The 19362-nt window shown below is 48.3% G+C and overlaps 1 protein-coding gene and 1 long non-coding RNA gene across 18 annotated transcripts in view; both read left to right on the top strand.

Moving 5' to 3' along the window:
• Positions 1–19362, top strand: part of LOC119433400 (probable maltase-glucoamylase 2) — a 128637-nt gene that overhangs the window by 80392 nt on the left and 28883 nt on the right. For 13 of the 15 annotated variants that reach the window (XM_049659172.1, XM_049659174.1, XM_049659173.1 and 10 more), the window contains 9 exons: positions 11–180; positions 3398–3566; positions 4298–4394; positions 5595–5707; positions 8716–8841; positions 10239–10373; positions 11450–11602; positions 14861–14977; positions 18822–18951. In XM_049659172.1, the coding sequence (XP_049515129.1) occupies positions 11–180; positions 3398–3566; positions 4298–4394; positions 5595–5707; positions 8716–8841; positions 10239–10373; positions 11450–11602; positions 14861–14977; positions 18822–18951 (1210 nt within the window). Of the gene's footprint in view, positions 1–10; positions 181–3397; positions 3567–4297; positions 4395–5594; positions 5708–8715; positions 8842–10233; positions 10374–11449; positions 11603–14860; positions 14978–18821; positions 18952–19362 lie in introns of all 15 variants that reach the window. The other 2 variants (XM_037700582.2, XM_037700583.2) reach the window with 2 other exon arrangements.
• On the top strand, positions 957–2577 carry LOC125941591 (uncharacterized). Of its 3 annotated transcripts, none has more exons than XR_007464461.1 (3): positions 957–1107; positions 1280–1623; positions 2215–2577. It is a non-coding gene; the product is annotated as an uncharacterized LOC125941591 (long non-coding RNA). The 3 variants fall into 3 exon arrangements; XR_007464459.1 differs by having other exon boundaries at positions 1966–2577; XR_007464460.1 differs by having other exon boundaries at positions 1107–1193; positions 1966–2577.

The raw sequence follows: 19362 nt of genomic DNA, 5'->3' as shown, positions 1-19362 counted from the left end.
TGCTGCGCAGTTCGTGAACGCTGCTGAGAAGCGCTACGAGGTGCCCGTTCAGGATACCTTCGAGTTCCTCCGCAAGCCTCGGTATGTGTACAACCCGCGGTACTCCTTCAAGATGGGCAGCAGCAGTCGTGGCGGCTACTTCCAGTTCAGTTTCATGCGTCGTCACACGGACGTCAAGCTGTGAGTGGACACAACGCTTGCGTGCGGCTTCGGCGCCGTGATGAAATCGCCGCCTGTCCCAAGTTAAATCTAATATAACTTCATTGAACAGCACAGAAATGTCGGCGCTATAGGCTTAGACTGTACAGAATTCTCTGAAATTACCTGTGGCAAATAGCGCAATTCTAGTTCATGAGCTGGATGACTCTGAGGCGGGCGTTGCTTGCACGAGAAATACAAAGGCGTAATCGACTAATGAATAAAACTATTTGCTGAATAAGTTTGATAATTAATTAATTTACGGCGCATATTGCAATTTACGAATTGTAGCCGGTGAGTTCGCAAGGTGTGCATCCACTTGGAACGAATTCTCAGGATGGCACGCCCTACGACGTGGACTCAGAAAGCTAGTTCAGTCGGGTTTTATTGTTGTGCCTAGAAGGGCATGTAGGTAGCAGTCTTTGGAGCAGTATTCTCGGGCGATCACTTTCTGACATACTTTCTTTCGCGAGATTTCGCGCCACTAGCCGGATGCGTCGGGCAACAGCATTCCTGGCACAATGCCAGGTACGCTGTCTTCGCATATTGTTGGCACAGCGGTTTTTACACTACGGGGTAGATACCTTGTGTAACGAGGTACGATGTCCTAGCACAGTTGAAAGAGTGGTTTTTATACTACAAGGTACATACATTGTGTAGCGAAGTACGCTACACAATGTCATGGCACAGTAGGCACAGTGGTTTTTAAACTACGAGGTACACACATTGTTAGCGAGGTACGCTGCACAATACCAGACACGATGTCATGGCACAGTAGGCACAGTGGTTTTTAAATTACGAGGCACACACATTGTTTAGCGAGGTACGCTGCGCAATACCAGACACGATGTCATGGCACAGTAGGCACAGTGGTTTTTAAACTACGAGGTACACACATTGTTTAGCGAGGTACACTGCACAATACCAGATACGATGTCATGGCACAGTAGGCACAGTGGTTTTTAAACTACGAGGTACACACATTGTTTAGCGAGGTACACTGCACAATACCAGATACGATGTCATGGCACAGTAGGCACAGTGGTTTTTAAACTACGAGGCACACACATTGTTTAGCGAGGTACGCTGCACAATACCAGACACGATGTCATGCCACAGTAGGCACAGTGGTTTTTAAACTACGAGGTACACACATTGTTTAGCGAAGTACGCTGCACAATACCAGATACGATGTCATGGCACAGTAGGCACAGTGGTTTTTAAACTACGAGGTACACACATTGTTTAGCGAGGTACGCTGCACAATACCAGATACGATGTCATGGCACAGTAGGCACAGTGGTTTTTAAACTACGAGGTACACACATTGTTTAGCGAGGTACGCTGCACAATACCAGATACGATGTCATGGCACAGTAGGCACAGTGGTTTTTAAACTACGAGGTACACACATTGTTTAGCGAGGTACGCTGCACAATACCAGATACGATGTCATGGCACAGTAGGCACAGTGGTTTTAAAACTACGAGGTACACACATTGTTTAGCGAGGTACGCTGCACAATACCAGATACGATGTCATGGCACAGTAGGCACAGTGGTTTTAAACTACGAGGTACACACATTGTTTAGCGAGGTACACTGCACAATACCAGATACGATGTCATGGCACAGTAGGCACAGTGGTTTTTAAACTACGAGGTACACACATTGTTTAGCAGGTATACTGCACAATACCAGATACGATGTCATGGCACAGTAGGCACAGTGGTTTTTAAACTACGAGGTACACACATTGTTTAGCGAGGTACGCTGCACAATACCAGACACGATGTCATGCCACAGTAGGCACAGTGGTTATTAAACTACGAGGTACACACATTGTTTAGCGAAGTACGCTGCACAATACCAGACATGATCTCATGGCACAGTGGTTTTTAAACTACGAGGTACACACATTGTTTAGCGAGGTACCTTGCACAATACCAGACACGATGTCATGGCACAGTAGGCACAGTGGTTTTTAAACTACGAGGTACATACATTGAGTAGCGAGGTACGCTACATATTACCATGCACGCTGTCTTAGTACAGTTGGCACAGCGGTTCTTACACTACGAGATACAGCTGCAGCGGAAAAAGATTAGCGCAAGTGACCGATGACATGAGCAGGGAAATTGCGGTGCGCGGCGCTGTTGTTCTCGTGCACACTGGTATCTAAAGTGCCATATGATCATGTTTCATAGAGGGGGCGCCTGGCACTCTCGTTCTCCGCGTGCTATAGGACACAACAGCGTCGCGTGCGGCAATTTATCTGATCGGGTGATCGGTCGCTTGTGCTAATCTTTTCCCGCTGCAGCTGTACATGCATTGTGTAGCGAGGAACGCTACACAATACCAGGCACGCTGTCATGGCATAGTTGGCACAGTGTTTTTAAAACTACGAGGTACATACATTGTGCAGCGAGGTACGTACGCTACACAATACCAGGCACGCTGAACTACGAGGTACATACATTGTGCAGCGAGGTACGTACGCTACACAATACCAGGCACGCTGTCTTGTCACAGTTGGCACAGTGGTTTTAAAACTACGAGCAGTTGGCACAGTGGTTTTAAAACTACGAGGTACGTACATTGTGTAGCGTACCTCGTTACACAATGCCAGGCACGCTGTCGTAGTAGCACAATTGGCAAAGTGCCATGAACGCCGTCGTCCGTAGGAGCCGAACGCGTCCGGCGCTAGTCGCTTGAAAATTTGCGAAGTCAAAGTATCACCAAAACTACAAAAGGACCCTGGCATCACTGAAAGTGATCGCCCGAGCATACCGCCTTAGTTCAAAGTCAACGTGGCGACCATCACAATGTCCCGAAGGATTGTATGGATCGAGACGGGTTTTATGATGAACGAACCTTCTGAACTGAACTTTAGAATACATTAAAAATCCAATAATGACCCAGGAGACGGAACTGAATGTGGGGGGAAAATGTTCCGCAGGTTGTTGCACTACGCTTCTTCGAACTGTAATGTAGTTATTGCGATCGCAATTTTTGCGGGGTATGTTTTAGAAGCGGGTAATTTGAAGCGGGTTTAGAGAGGGCCTTGTTTGTCATTGTGTCAATGAATGAATGAATAGTTTGTTCAAATGAACTTTAGCGATGCGTTACCTCGCTTTGTTGAACACGGGCGTCCCTCTTCCGAAATCTGAGCGAACTACACGCTTTCACGACGAACGCAGCATCGACACCAGCATCGGCGGCCTGGTGATGACCGACCAGTACCTGCAATTCGTCACGTACCTGCCGTCGACCAACCTGTACGGCTTCGGCGAGACGCTTCACAAGAGACTGCGGCATGAGTTCGACTTCAGCACTCACGTGATGTTCGCCAGGGATCAGGTGCTCAAGGTGAGGGGCATTTCGTACGGCGCATTCAGACGGGAGAACAAGTGCTTCAATGGCGACTTCAAGTGGGCGAAGAACAGGGGCACCTTGTTAGAAGTGTTGCGAAGAGCCGTCTTAAAAACGTTAAAGTAAAGCGCAGACGCCCTATAGCTCAGAAGTGATCTGGCAACTTCTCTTCTGCGCCTTAAATGTTAGCAGTGATCGAATGGTGACTTCCAGTTGTCGATTAACCACCTCTATAGATGTGCTGCTGGCCGGCTCTGTTCTCTTATAATCATGCAGTCGAACAGCAAACGGTGCCTAAATATCCTCAGTGCAACAATTGTACACTCCTTGTAGTGCATAGTTCCCTTTTTTTTTTAAGCGAACCTTTCTGTGCCTTCTTTCCAGGTTTTGGAGCGTCGGTTCGGTCGGCTTCTTGCCGATTAAGGTGGGGCAGGTGCTGTACAGTAAAATGGGCTGACCCCGGAGATGGGGGTTTGATTATAGGTAGGCGGATCCCGGAGCCTGTTCAATCACCGGTCGCGTGGATCACGTGTTTCACGGTTTCCGCGTCTTGCTCATTTGCCGGGCTGGCACGGTAATCGCTATATATGCTGCAAAACGTGTTGGAAAAAAAAAAAAAGCTTCGTGTCGTTTGAATGACTGTTTCATGAAAGCTTCGCTTCACGTAGATTCCGAAATTTGCGTTGGGTATGCATGATTTTTTTTTCCTTTCTCGGCTACGAAATTAGGACGGCAAGAACTTGTACGGCGTCCATCCATTCTACATGTGCGTAGAGGACGGTGGCAAAGCGCACGGCGTGCTTCTTCTCAACAGCAATGCTATCGGTGAGTTTGCAAAGGGGTGGGATACAGAACTTAGCGGGTAAGATGTGGTCGCAGGGCCCCAGATGTGCGGGTTGCGGATACAGCTTGAGTTCGTGTTCCTCGTTATACTGACCTTCCAGAAAAGCACATTCAACGAAAGCATAATCGAGCGTGTTTCGACCTTTTGGGTCCTTTCGAATCGGAATGTGCCGGTATACAATCGACTGTTTAATCACTGCGTCTGCAAACCGTGCTTCTCGTCGTGAAAATCTGACCGTTTGTGACAGGGCGCCGTAAACTTTTTTTTTAAAGTATCGCACTCAGTATACGGCCATACCAAACATAGAAATTGTCGTTTCGTTCACTTTCGGTTTCGTTTTCCTTAATGTTTACGCATTTCAATTAAACATAACATTTAATTTCCCCTATGCTTCGCTGGCTTCGTTTCTGTTTGCTACCCACCGCGGTAGCCATATGGTGTCCCATAGGGCTACCGTGTTTGGGCTACTGGCTCAGGGCTACCGTACTGAGAAACTCAGCGTTTGGGTGCCCCAAACGCTGTTGAGCTCGAGGTCGCGCGTTCGAATCCTGCTTCGGCGGCCGCATTCCGACAAATTCACCCAGAGTCCCCTCCACTACGGCAGGCCTCGCAATCAGATCGTGCTTTTGGCACCTACAAACACGGAATATCATTTAGATGTTTCCTGTTTGTTTTCTCGATCTTGTTATACCCGATATACGTGCGAATGTTGCTAACTATATAGGCGAGATGCAATGAGTCGCATATAGCTTTTAGAGTGATAGCTCTGCTACTCCAGGTACAAACCCAGAAAACGCCTGGTTCCCTAAATCTGAGCTTCAAGCTCAGCCTAGGTCAAACTGGCTCTTAGCCTGCCTAATGCGTTTTGGAAACCCGCGCGCCTCGAGGCAACAGCAAACAATTATATTAAAATAATAAAGAAAGGTCCCAAGGGCCTTCATATTTTCATACAAGACGGCTTATATTGTCCCCGGAAAGATGTCTTTCCAGCAATGCTTTGTATTTAAAAGTGAAGCCGACTTTAAGATGATTGGCGTAAGCTTGGTCTTTGTAAGCTGGCTTTTCCACAATGTGTGTGTTGCAGTGAAGCGTGCTCATAAAGAAAACTTCTATGCGAACGGGGCCCGATAGCTTGGGCCAGCCGAAGCTTAACCGTCCTCTTCTTCTACGTGCTCTTGCAGAGTATACGCTTCTCAAGGCTCCTGCGCTGCGGCTGGCCACCATCGGCGGAGTGCTCGACTTCTTCCTCTTCGTGGGTGACAACCCCACGCAAGTCATCGAACTTTACGCCAGCGTACGTGACCGCCCTGATCTTTCACGTCGCGCTTTCATCTCAGTGGGCGCGGGAGACGTTAAAAACCCCTTAACTGCTGTCGGCCAGCGGCGGGGAATCTAAACCGTGACCTAGTGTCCAGCAGCAGAGAGCCATGGCCACTGAGCTACCATAACGAAGCTGCCAGGATTCTGAAACGTGGAGACTAAGCTGGTGCACTTGAGACCATCTTCGATGTGCTCGGTGGTTCATGATTATTGTAGGGAATTACTGCATGCGCTATAATGCAAGGAAATGGGCGCCACACAATCACTCACATAGAAACGCTGTTAGCACTTCCACGCTGCGTCCTATGAGTGTTCTTGCGTGGTAATCCCTTTCTTTGTGTTAGCGCCCTGCAGTCATGATGCTAGACAAGAACACACGTGGAAATGGTACAAGCGCTTACACAGTGTTTCTATGTGTCTTGGCACCACCGGCATGGCAATCACGCGTGCTTTCAGCGCCCAATACCTTGCTTGACTACAGAGATCAGTTGTTACATTAAACGATCGACTGGATACTTCCGAGAGGGAAGCCACCGGAACGTCATCTACGACAGCTTGCTGTGCTCAGGAGTAAAACAATCGACGCAATCTAGGCACCTCACCGGAAACATCTTACGGGCTGCATTTTATTTATTTTCTCTCTTTGCTTGTCTATATGTGTGCATCGTAGTTCCCTTCAATAAACTGGTATTAATTGAAGAATTCCGTTTGTCTTTAAATTAGAGTATACTAGAGCCTTATTCTAGTATACCCTACTTGATATTAATACCGAACAAGGGAACCCTCAAATGACAGCCATCTTTTTGAAAAGGGCACCTTTCTTCAGGTCTGTGCCCTGACAAACACAAGGGGCGTGCGAATACTCGAAGCGTTTCGATAGCGAATTGAATATTATCTTACTCGATTCCGTCTTCGAATCGAGTAGTCACTGCTCGTAAATACGAATACTTTTCGAATGTTTTTCAAATATTTCGGAGCCGCGAACAATTCTCAATCAAACATGCAATTGGAGTACACTTGCGATAAATTTAGTCCCCGCGGACACAGTATCAGGGTGTTTTTTTTTTTTTAGCTGCACCAAATTTTTAAAATTAGGAAAATATAAATATTGGTCACGTTATGTTTAGAATTCGACTGTACGGATTGGCGGCCTCTAGATACAGAGCAATTTCCGCACTTACGTGCGTAATTAGCGAAGTTACAGTAATTCATTTCTAATTATCAACAATAGGTGGCTACAGTAAATGAGTACTTTTGGGCCTGTCCTCGACACTATCCCAATCATCAAATTTTGAATAACGCAGTTCATGTGGGAGCTGCGCGAACAATTAGTTCCCCTTGGCAGGCTCCTTGAAACCGAAACTGGCCGCAAAAGAGCGTCTGTGTTGTCGATGTCGCCGCTCCCCGCCTTTCGTCACGTCTCTGAGGTTATCGCTGGTCCGGCCGCGCGAGCAGCTTGCGTTATCTCCTTGCTGTCTGTGGCGTTGGCCTAGCGCTTCAATGCCGGCGGGCCGCCAATATTTACTTCGTCATTCCGTCTGGCGCCACGTTGCGCTGTAGCGCCAACACCGCTCCTTGGGCTTTTAGATACCGCAGTCACGGCGTCATATCAGTCTGTAGCGTCGACTGCGAACGCCGCAGACAGCAAGGAGATAACGCAAGCTGCTAGCGGGGCCGGACCGTCAGTGACTTCGGAGACGTGACGAAAGGCAAAGGGGGGGGGGGGGGGGGGCGGCGGCGACACAGACGCTCTTTTTGCGGCCAGTTTCGGTTTCAAGGAGCCTGCCAAGGGGAACTAATTGTTCGCGCAGCTCCCACATGAACTGCGCTATTCAACATTTGATGTTTGGGATAGATAGTGTCGAGGACAGGCCCCAAAGTACTGATTTACTGTAGCCACCTACTGTTGACAATTAAAAAGTTAATTACTGTAACTTCGCTAATTACGCACGTAAGTGCGGAAATTGCTCTGTTTCTAGAGGCCGCCAATCCGTACACTCGAATGCTAAACATAACGTAACCAAGGTATATATTTTTCTAATTTAAAAATTTGGTGCAGCTAAAAAAAAATCCTGTAGGCATAAAACATGGGAAGCCAGAGTCCTCGGTATGCAAATAAACATTTGCTCTAATGCTCTATATTTGTGCCTTTAATGCGCAAGGCTTCATAACGTGCAATACAATGACGGGAACTTGCAAACGATATTTATACTAAGATGTGAACATTGTTTTATAATACTAATGATAAAACGGATGTTCGTTTTTCGTAAGCAATGGGATTCGATTCTCATCTGGCATCATCTATTCGATTCGTATTCGATTCGGTCTGAAAGATCTTGTTTTAAATATCGGCCGTTTTACGTGCCAAAACCGCGATATGATTATTAGGCTCACCGTAGTGAGGGACTCCGGATTAATTTTGACCTCCTGGATGTTCTTCAACGTGCACCTCAATCTAAGTACACTGCTGTTCTTGCACTTCGCCCCCCATCGTAATGCGGCCGCTGGGGTCGGCATTCGAACCCTCAACTTCGCGCTTAGCAGCGCACTGCCATAGCCGCTAAGCCACCGCTACTATTCGCAGCACACAAGACGTTTTTGTCGAAACGTCGGCTTCAGGGGGTATTCTGTAAGAGTCCACCTAGTGGACTGTCCATTTCGGCCGCAGCTGATTGGCTGCAGCCGCACGAGTAAGGAGGAGAAAGGTGCCCCCCGCCAGGCTCCTCGCTCGGGCAGCTGCAGCCAATCAGCGACAGCCGAAATGGACAGCTCGCTAGGTGGACTCTTACAGAATACCCCCCTCTCCCCTCCCCAATCTAAGGCTCCTCTTGTTCGACCACTGTCGGTCACTCCGCTTGCCTCCGTGTGTCGTCAGCACCGCAAAATTAGAGTATACGAATTACCGATAAGCTCGCGCTGTAAAGACTTACTGCTTTCGCCAAGGAAGCTGTACATTTTTGGTCCTGGCGTGCGCGGCTGCAGGTGATCGGCAAGCCCTTCCTGCCCCCCTACTGGGCGCTGGGATTCCAGTTGTCGCGCTACGGTTACGGGTCGCTGGAGAAACTCAGGAAGGTGCTGGAGAGGAACCAGAAGGCCGGATTCCCCGTGGTGAGCTCACGCTCTTTACTAAACTTTATTCGCACAGTGTGTAGACATTTTGTAGACTTTCTTTTTTCGATGAAGTCAATAGGCTGTATATGTGTTGCCTGTGAATTGTGCCGACACACTTTCTGACGTCTATTTTCTGTAGGCATTCTGAAAGCAAGAGGTTTGGAACTTCAGTCAGAGAGATATACTTCTTAACGACTTCCGTCTCTAGAAAGTTGTATAATTGGCGTCCATTGTAAGTTGTATAATTGTCCATCTCTTCCCTGCTATTTTATTGCGATAGCAATTATAGGCACCCTTCAGGCCAATTTCAGCCGTCGCCGTGATGTTTCGCATGAAGTCCAAATGCGACAAGATCCCATCGCACCCCGCGGCGTCGTATGCTGTAGGTGCGAGGGAAAGCGTGAGAGGGTGAACCGAGAAGGATGGTGGCTTGATGCGCGCAGTATTCCCGTTCGTCCAGTGTTGTGCGCGAAAGGTGGGTGGGGGAGGGGGGGGGGCATGTGAGCATGCATCTCCAATTCTGGCCCGGCCGTTGCTGCGCGTAGCGCGGCTGAGCGCGGCCGTGCGCGCGCTATCTCGGAGGCAATATGCGTCGGGTATAAAGGCTATGCGACCCAAGATGGCTTGTGGCTTCCTGTGCGCCCTGTTCCCGCGCGCCTAATTTTGGGAGTCGCATAATCTCAACTTTTGGAGACGCCCTGAAGCTCGAGGCAGTACGAAGCGTTCGCTCGCCGCTGCTGTCGCTCTTCATCACGCCCGCGTTCTGACAACTAGTGTCCGCGGTCATCGAGCGTGATCTGTTCTGGTTTGGCAATGCGTGCGCGACACCATGCTTGTTAATTTAGTTATTAAGCGAAGGCTTACTGCAATTTATACGGCCGCTAGGACTATTAACCGCACTTGGTATAGCTGTCTAGTAATTTGCTTTCGCAATCAATTCTTGGCCTTTCTGGAGAAACTGCGACCTTTTTTTGTTTCGCCAATACTCTAAACGGTATCTTGTTTGCTTCGACCGCTGACCAGTTAACGCTACCATCAGCTGCAAACTCCATCGCTTCTAGAAGGTGGACGTTCCATATCGTCCTAACTGGGTGAACATCTTGGCATTCCATTACAACGCGCTGAATCGTCTCCGTACTTTTGCTGCAGCATGACGCATGCCTCATCCTGTCACGCGTTTGTGACGTGCTGCAATATCGACGCCGGTCACACTTGTGCGAGTCTCGACTTCTGCCAGTAAATTATAAATGTTTTGGGAGAACCCTGCGTTTTCCGACTGACTGTGTTGAACTCAAGTCTATGCCTATGTGGGACGCGCTCATCAACGATTATAGTATCGTGAAAATGGACCTTATTAGTTCGTTCGTTTATATGCACCGTCTTCGTCAGCGCAGGACGTGCAGCACCTGGACATCGACTACATGGAAAACTCAACCACGTTCACCGTCGACCCGGTGCGCTACGCCGGTCTGGTCGGCTTCATGGCTGAGCAGCGAGAGAAGAACGGTCTGCGATTCGTCGTCAACTTGGTATGACGCACGCGTGATGATGATGATGATGATGATGCTGGCCGAGTTCTCTTTTGAAACGAGGTGGTGGAATGTGTCGCCTACCACCACTCCAGCGTACTGCTCAAGTTCTTTTTGCAACTTTAATGTCATCGGTATGTTTTAATTTCCACTCCTTGCGGCCTGTACTAAGCGCATGATTACACTATTCCGCAGGCCGTGTACAAATTCTTATTAGACGTCACTTTGATTCTTCCTTACTAATACGCCACCGATGTTCTGAATAAACGCCTTATATTAACCGCGACATCGTTTGCCTTCGGATTACTGCCTTTATACCGTAGGGCTTCATGGAGACTAGACGAGATTTGCATCTACTTCTCGATGTGTATTCTATCACTCGAACAAGATAGTTGGGATTCAATACGGAATAACAGTGCCCTCTGGTTGACAGGAGAGGCACGAAGGAGAGGGGGGAAGGCGGCAGCCTGGTACACAAATTGAAAGGGGGGGGGGGGGGGGGCGAGGCGCGGCAACTCGCGCATCGTTTCGTGGCCTCCAATATCGCGTGCGCAAATATTGGAGGCCATCTTGGCATTCCATTACAACGCGCTGAATCGTCTCCGTACTTTTGCTGCAGCATGACGCATACCTCGATCATCCTGTCACGCGTTTGTGACGTGCTGCAATATCGACGCCGGTCACCCTTAATTGTGCGAGTATCGACTTCTGCCAGTAAATTATAAATGTTTTGGGAGAACCCTGCGTTTTGAGATCGTGTAGATGGGTGTCCTCTTCTTTCGTTGGGAGTGCAGCGTGGCGCATGCTGACGCGTTCCGACGCCTCTGTCTGGTTAGTGGTTCGTCACAATTGTGGTTAGTCACAGACACACGAAGAAACAGACTGTAAAGTTTGTAGCAAGTAGTAGTATTGGCAGTTGTATAGTACGCGCTTTGTCAAAACCGATTTCCATTTTTGCAGGCCGTTTTCATTTCGAGTAGCATGTCGACGCTGAGTAATGGTGGCTGCGTGTTTGGGTACTTCCGGTTTGTTTGCGCGTCGCCTATAAGCGCAGCTTTTCTTTCGCGCATGCGCAGACGCCAGCACTTCCGAGCACGTTCCGCGGCTACCGGCCGTTCCTGCGCGGCCGCCACCTCAAGACGTTCGTCGAGTACCCGAGCATAACGCCGCTGGAGCGCCGCAGCATGCCGCCCATCAACTTCAAGACGCGCAATGTCATGTTCGGAATAGTGAGTGAGCGCAATGATTCTTTGTAAATAGTTGGGGTGGACAACTGAAATTCGTGACGTCGGTGTTATACTGACGTCACCATCGCCCCAGTTTATGCCCGAAATTCAACAAAAGGGGAGTCTGACGTTTGTTTTCTACGCTAATACACTTTTTAAGAAAAGTTGCATTCGTTTCGGCTTATTAAACCCCGACAATAATCGTCATCGTAGAGTGCATTTTAAGTGCGTAAGCATTTCTATGCTTACCCAACGAGAAAACTGTCCGTCCGTCCGTCCGTCCGTCCGTCCGTCCTTGCTCGAAAACGGAGCTCCTTCTTTGCCTTCGTGCTGCCTGTCGCTTCAACACGAACGAAGCGGCAAAAACACTGCGCGCGGTGCTATCAGCAGTCGGCACTCTCTCTCCGCTTCGCAGATCGCTTTCAAGATACGGTCCGCGCGGCCGTGCCAGAGTACGTTTGTTCGGTCCGCGCCGCCGCCGGAGGCCTTTGATCACGGTTCATAATGATTCGATACGAATCGACAAGGCGCTAAAGAGCGATAACGGCCAATGATGATCAGAACGTCATCAGCTCACCTGGTGCCGCCACCTGCAGTACTTTGCTTGCGTTATCAACGCACTTTGCGCCACAGTCTGCACCAGTTCGTGTCGCAGCAGCGCTGTCTTTTGTACTGGCCGGATTAAGTGTCATAACATTGATAATGACACCGGGCTGCGTGGAGATGAGCAAGTGGCACAATGCTTACGCATACTTAGACAACTCCCAAGGGAGTTTCTGCGTGATTTTTGTTTTGTTTTGTTTGTTTTGTTAACTCTGCGGTCCCGGTACTCTTAAGATCACGATCGGCACGCGCGTATATCAGTGTGACATAGTGTTACTGACAGGAAATTATCACACGCGGACCGTTATATAAAGGAAGTACACAAAACATTATTGACGATTATTCTTGGAAGACAATTAAGATACGCCTCAAAGGTGTAAAGTTTTTTTTTTTTTTTTTTTTGGGGGGGGGGGGTGTGAATATTTTTCGATCGAAGCTCATGGTTTTGAAAAAAAAAATGTACTCCGCCAGTCCTAACTTATTCTGGAGTCCCTTTAAGGTACACCGAAAGGTGTTGTGAACTCACTGCTTAGCTCAGTTTTCTTGCAGTTAGATTCACGGACGCTGGAGACCCGTTCGCGCAGCGTCGCCGTTGTCGTACCCTATCCTTAACGCTGCGAGCCCGGTACTTCCAGGTCACGAATGACATGCGCGTTATCATCGTGACACAGCGCGCGAGCTGCGCATGCGCTGTCGATAGTGAGACAGCACGTGCTGTCTCGCTATCCACGGCGCATGCGCGCAGCTCGCGCGCGGAGATTTAGAGGATATCTGGAGACGCGGACTGCGATTGGCTGCAAATACAACGAAGCGAAGTGGACGCACCGTCAACGATCTGCTCTATCGGCACAGCGCTGTGCCTTCCTGGCGTGTGCGTTGTGCGCACGCACACAGTTAGGCACACATGCAGCGTTCCTGCTGAGCTGCCGTGTGTATGCACTGGTCTGAGCCAAAACGGACAGTACACGTCAAGCCAACATTATCCAAATACAGTGGAACCCGGATATATCGAATCTGAAGGAGATCACAAAAACGTTTGATATACAGGTAATTCGATATATAAAATAAAAATTTTATGCAAGAAATTTTCTAGGGCATTTTACAGCTTTTTTGTTATATACAATAATTCATCATATACGGTTTCGATATATCCGGGTTCGGCTATATTTCCCTAGGTGTTGACTATATAACGCGGACGGTTTCTCGTCGGTCTCGTGTCGTACCATGGAGATGATGATGATGATGATTTATTGGCATCCCCTTTGAAACGGGGCGGCGACAAATAGTCACCTAGCCCGCTTGATTTATTCAGGTATACTATGCATGTTCTTTATCTAGCATTTTTGTATACATCTCATTAATCGAGGCTGCGACGCCTGCAACGTCATCCGGCGGCGCTCCTCAACACGCCTGCGTATCGAGGCGCATGGTAGCTCTGCGATGGCGCTGTTTCTTCTGCGCCCAGCAGGAGCTGCCTTGCGCGGCTGCGTCGGGCCCACATGTCCCACCCGCGCATATAGTTGGAACACCGTCCGAGGAGTTCGAGCGCAATGCTAAACTGTGCTATCGCTCCCAAGACTTTGCCCTTCGGGTTGAAACTGACCCTTTTTTTTTTTTTTTTTGCGCACCTTCACAGGAATTAGCCTGAATTATTGCTCAAGGTCGGGAACTGGGGAGACTGGAGCTTTCTTCCTCTCCCTCGGAAGGTCACTCGAGTATCGATATTTCGCATCGTGTCCTGTTCCACTGAAAAGCAGGGAACCTTTGATTAAGCGATGATCGTATGTTATATTTTAATCTGAACTTGGCGTGTTGCAACGATCCTTCATATTTCTTTTTTTTTAATTATTATTTCAAACCAAGACTTGCCTCAATGCATAGCGTTGAGTATGTATTATACAGGATGTTTCATTTTACCTGCACCAAATTTTTTTAGGTTGCCTGTGTCAGATAGCACAATTACGATCATTGATCTAATAAACTACTCGATGAGGTGGCCATTACTTCCACGAGAAATCAAAACGCCTAATTGAATAATTAACATAATTACGCTAATTAAAGTTTTCATTAATTATTTTACGGCATATATATCTTCCAATCTACGAATTATAGCCTCTGAGTTCGCCTGGAGTATCCACAATTGGAACGAATTCTCAGGACTCAACCAGTTTCGAGTTATTAATTTTCAGTGTCCGACGAAGTTAGCGTAATTATGTTAATTATTCAATTAGGCGTTTTGATTTCTCGTGGAAGTAATGGCCGCCTCATCGAGTAGTTTAGATCAATGATTATAATTGTGCTATTTCCTACGGGCAATTTTTAAAAAATTGGTGCAGCCAAAATGAAACACCCTGTATGTATTCCGCGAGACCAATGTTGTGCATGAGATCAAGCAGTGTTCTGTGCTATTTGTTGGTGCCGAGCGATCATAGCTGGTCGTGGCACTGTCTATAGTTATTGGCCATCGTGTAAGCAGCGACTTACACGATGGCCAATAACTCGCGCAATAACGAAACCGCACGTACCACCGTAAACCGTAAGGAAACGAACCGTACGTTCCTTTTCCTTACTGTGCTAGTTGTATTGTCCTTGTGTTAAGTCGTTGCGGCGGACTTATGCTTGTGCTCAAGCTCAGCCTTCAACTCTTTCACCACTCAGCTCTGGCCCTGCAGCCCCGTGGCGTTCGTGGACTTTTTCAAGAACTCCACCGCCCTCTGGTGGAAGGGTGAACTCGCGGAGCTGCAAAAGAAGCTGCCCTTCGACGGCATCTGGCTGGCAAGAATTTCTTTAGCGCATTTTTCTGTTACCTTTTATTAAGCAAATAGCTTCTTGGCACTCTCTCGGCCGTTTTCGCGGTGTTCGAGGGCTTTGACCGCCCAGGCGAAGGGCGCGCGTGCGTAAGTAACCGAGTAGCGGGGCGGGTTCGTCGGCGAACGTCCTCTACAACGAAATTACCTCTATAACAAAGGAATAATTCTATCCCAGTTCTGTTGCGAGTGGTGCAGTATACGCGACCTTTACAAGGAAGTGACGTGTATAACGCATAATTTTGGAGGCCCCGAGCACTTCGTTATAAAGGCGTTCGACATATGCACGGGGTTCCGAACTGTAGTCGTCCTTGAGGAAGCAGCGCTCGATGTACCGGGTTGGCTCCCGCGTAGGGGTAAGGCAAGCACAATTGTAAGGGAACGCCACTCATAACGCGTAGTGCCACATGGCTGCCACAAATCATCACCTCCCAAGGCATGCTAAACCAATGCCTCCTAATTGGCTAAACCCATTCTTAGATAGCATCCGTGGTTGTATGGTTCTCCTATTTTTTTTTTTTTTGACAGCGGAGCTGTTTAAGCCGGCCGTAATGTGTGCCGCCTGCCGCTGCGTTACCTTGCAACCACCTCGCGGAGGGTCGCGCGCTATGCTCCGGAGATAGAAAGTGAAAATGAGAGAGAGTGCGCGCGTCGCGCGCTAAGCTCGGGAGAGAGAAAGAGAAAATGAGAGTGCGAGAGAGAAACAAATTGTAGCAGCACCAACGAGGCAACGCGCAGAGGTGCTGCCGACGCCATCCGCGCTTCTCCGTTTCCCCGCATTAGCGCCGAACGCGCGCGGTGTTCGTGACTGCAGCAGGCGCCTCTGGCGGCGGCTCGGCCGAGGTTCCATCAGCTGCGCGCGCTACTGTGCATGCGCCGTGACGTCATCCCGGCGTGTTGACTGCTGCGCGCCGCCCGTACACTGTGCTTTGCGTTCGCCCCACTTCCCCTGCGTGTGCTTGGACTGCAAGTGCTTCGCGAGGCGTTCCCCGATGCCACGGACCACGAGGAAATGCTTAAACACTTCGTATAACTTAGCATCACTTGACATTACTTCGTATAACTTAGCGTCACTTCGTACAGCCAGGACCAGCTAGGAACTGATTAGCTCCGCTACAGTGTAGCTCCGCTGTGTGTTTAGCCTTGCGCCACTAGTGCAAGCTACACCGGATTTCGTTTTTTTTTTTTTTTTTTTTGTCACGCCTACTTCTCCGAAGAAACTGTTAGCAGCACACGTACACCTACTTTTGTTTCGAGTATTCGAGAGTTTAGAATAAGACTAGTTTCTTCTTGTAAAAAAATAGTCTGACGGCTTCTTATCACACAGAAGCAGTCGCGGTTTACGTGCGTGATGAGTTTTGTAAAGGTTACAGAATAACCTTGTGCTGCTGCTGCTGCTGCTGAAACGAAAGAGCCCTGGACTGGAGGGCCTGTTTATTGCCATTCGTCTACACTTTCCTGCCAAGGTCACTTCGGCCGTTCGCTTACATGGAAAATCATCAATGGTTTCCGCTCAGATTTATTGGTTGTACTTTTAAATAGCACTCCATTACTGCTGCTGCCGTTGAGCACTAGGTCGCAGGTTTGATTTACAGCCCCGCGCCGGCGAGGAATGAATTCCACCCGCACTGTAGAGGTCATAGCGCGCAATTGCCGGATGGTCGAAATTAACTTGCCCTCAGCCTTCAACAACGGCGCTCCTCACAGAAAAGGTTTGAGTTTGGGTGAAAAACAATAAATGAGTCGTTAGTTCAAAAACAAATCGACGTAACGCACAGTTCTGACACCATTTATTTCTAGTTTTGAGCTTTCAGGGAAATTGCTTTCGGAGAAACGTGACCAGTTCAGTAGGAGACAAGACAGAAAAGTGGGAAAAACATGACTTTTTGGCAGAATGCTAGCTCACTCGTTTAAAGGAAAATGCGTAGTTATGTCACTGTCTCTACGTATACTCATACTCAGCTGCGTAATATGTAAAAATGTAGGACATAATTTGAAAGTTTTCTCGCGGTGGGGATAGACTTGGAAGAGAAGGGAAACTTGCCTGCATCCGTGGAACGCGTGGAATCTCGTGAATACGCTCCTGATTGGTGCCAAGACTTAGAGGGGAAGCCATTGTAAGCTGGGACCAATCAGAAGCTCATTCATGAGATCACACACGGCCAACGGAGGCAGCCTCGTGAGCTGGAGAATGGGCCGAAAACTTTGTGAGGACATTTGGATATCCATGTCTCTGATGTCAGGGTCTGTCGAACCACAGTGCGTCAGAAACACTAATAGGCGTTCTACTGTTTTTGTCGGATATGAAAAGAGACACCATATGTTCCTGCTGACACGTTTACGCCACCGGCTATGTTGCACACATAGCCTGTCGTTAAATATTAAAATATTGCTCTGTCGTATTAAACTGTCAAGCCTCTCATCGCGCTCCTGTTATCGACTACGTATTGATCACAAAAAAAGAAGATAGGCAGTAAAATTAACTTCACGTAGTATTATCCAATTCGCAGCAATTAATTTTCTTGGGATTTGTCGCTTTTTTTCTTCTTTCTTTTCTTTTGACGAGTTGTTGGTTGGTTTCTACGCCCTTGGACCTATCGAAGGACGCTGTGCTTCTCGCGAACGTGGTTTGATTTCTGTCAACCGGATGGCGCTACAGCATTAAGCGCGTGGACCACGCGTCTGCGATGCGAAAAGCTATACCAGGGTCCTTCAATAAAAAGTATTGAACAACCCTGGCTATACTAAATGCCTCCGAGGACATACACACGCGTTGACTGTATAGAGTTTGATGTACAGTCGAACCCGGATATATCGAACTTGAAGGGGATCACAAAAAGGTTCAATATATAGGTAATTCGATATATCAAATAAAATTTTTATACAAAGATTCCCAAGAGGATTTTTCGTTTTGTTATATACTATAGTTCGTTAAATTTGAGTTCGATATATCCGGGTTCGAATGTAGTATGAAATTACAGAGGTTATCTTGTGCGGTAATCGGGTAAACGCAGGCGGACCGAGCGTTGGCGCGTTGGGGCGGAGGCGTAAACGTGAGATGATGATGATGATGATGATGATTTATTGGCATCCCCTTTGAAACGGGGCGGCGACAAATAGTCACCTAGCCTGCTTGATTTAATCAGGTATATTATACATGTTCTTTATCCATCATTTTTGTATACCTCTCATTATTTTTATTTTTCAAAAATTTACCTTGTACCGCTGCCTATGATTTTAAGAGATCAGGTCGTATCCATCTTTTCCCTGCTTTTTTTTCCACCAGTACTCTAATCGTCTCTTGCTGATCTCTACGGCTGATCTGTTCGATATAATCATCGGCCTGTATAATGAGCGGCCTGTATGGTACTGCCACCTGGTGGCGCAGAGATTAAACAGACAAAAACAGCTAATATTGCAATAACCAAGTGTATTCTGCTTCACTGCTGGTGTAAATTTTCGACAGTGGCGTAATCGTGTTGCCGCCGAAAATACACACCAGCAGAGAAGTAGAATACACTTGGTTACTGCATTATTAGCCGTTTTTGTGTTTGAGCTCCACTTCACCAGGTGGCAGCACCATACAGGCCGCTCACGTATACGCCTCCGCCCCAACGCCCGGTCCGCTTGCGTTTAGCCTAGAGTGTACTAAAATATTGTCTAGTACACTCTAGTTTACCCGATTACCGGGCAAACTAAAGCTCTCTATTATGGCTGGCGGCAGGCGCCATGCGCACATTCACGCAAACGGCAGGTAAGGGCTGTACTAAAGCTTGTAGGCTTACCTATATCAGCATCGGTGTTCCCCGCAGGACATGAACGAGCCGGCCGAGTTCAGCACCAACCGGGGTGCGCTGAGCGCCGCCGTGCGCAAGAAGTGCTTCAAGGACTGGAAGCTGGAGTGCCACGTGACCATCTTCGACGATCCGCCATACCCGACCAGTGAGCGAAACCGCGTCTGCCGCTCATTTCTTTAGGGAATCTCGATCGCGTCATCAGAGAGCGAGTCGCAGTGTTACCATTGCAAGGGTACCCGCGAATACTACTATATTGTATACAGTCCTGCGCCTTATACAACGAAATGACCTGTGTAACGGAGGAATAATTTGTGCTTCGGTTCTATTGGGAGTTGTGTTGTGCGAGACCTTTACAGCGAAACGACCTGTTCAACGAATGATTTCGAAGGCCCAGAGCACTTCGCTAGTAAAGGCGATCGACTGCGTATAGACCGATTTCACGAGTTTCACTACGGCACCGCTATATCGCCTGTTCTGTCTTGTGTTCCAATCATGGATTTCGAGGCGTCGATCTACGCCGAAAAGAGTTCTGCCTGCAGATTCGGTCGGCCGCTTC

The sequence above is a fragment of the Dermacentor silvarum genome, chromosome 11 (assembly GCF_013339745.2).
Source record: "Dermacentor silvarum isolate Dsil-2018 chromosome 11, BIME_Dsil_1.4, whole genome shotgun sequence".
NCBI lineage: Eukaryota > Metazoa > Arthropoda > Arachnida > Ixodida > Ixodidae > Dermacentor > Dermacentor silvarum.
The sequence above is the reverse complement of the archived record's forward strand: the minus strand, read 5'-3'. Positions and strand labels throughout refer to the sequence as shown.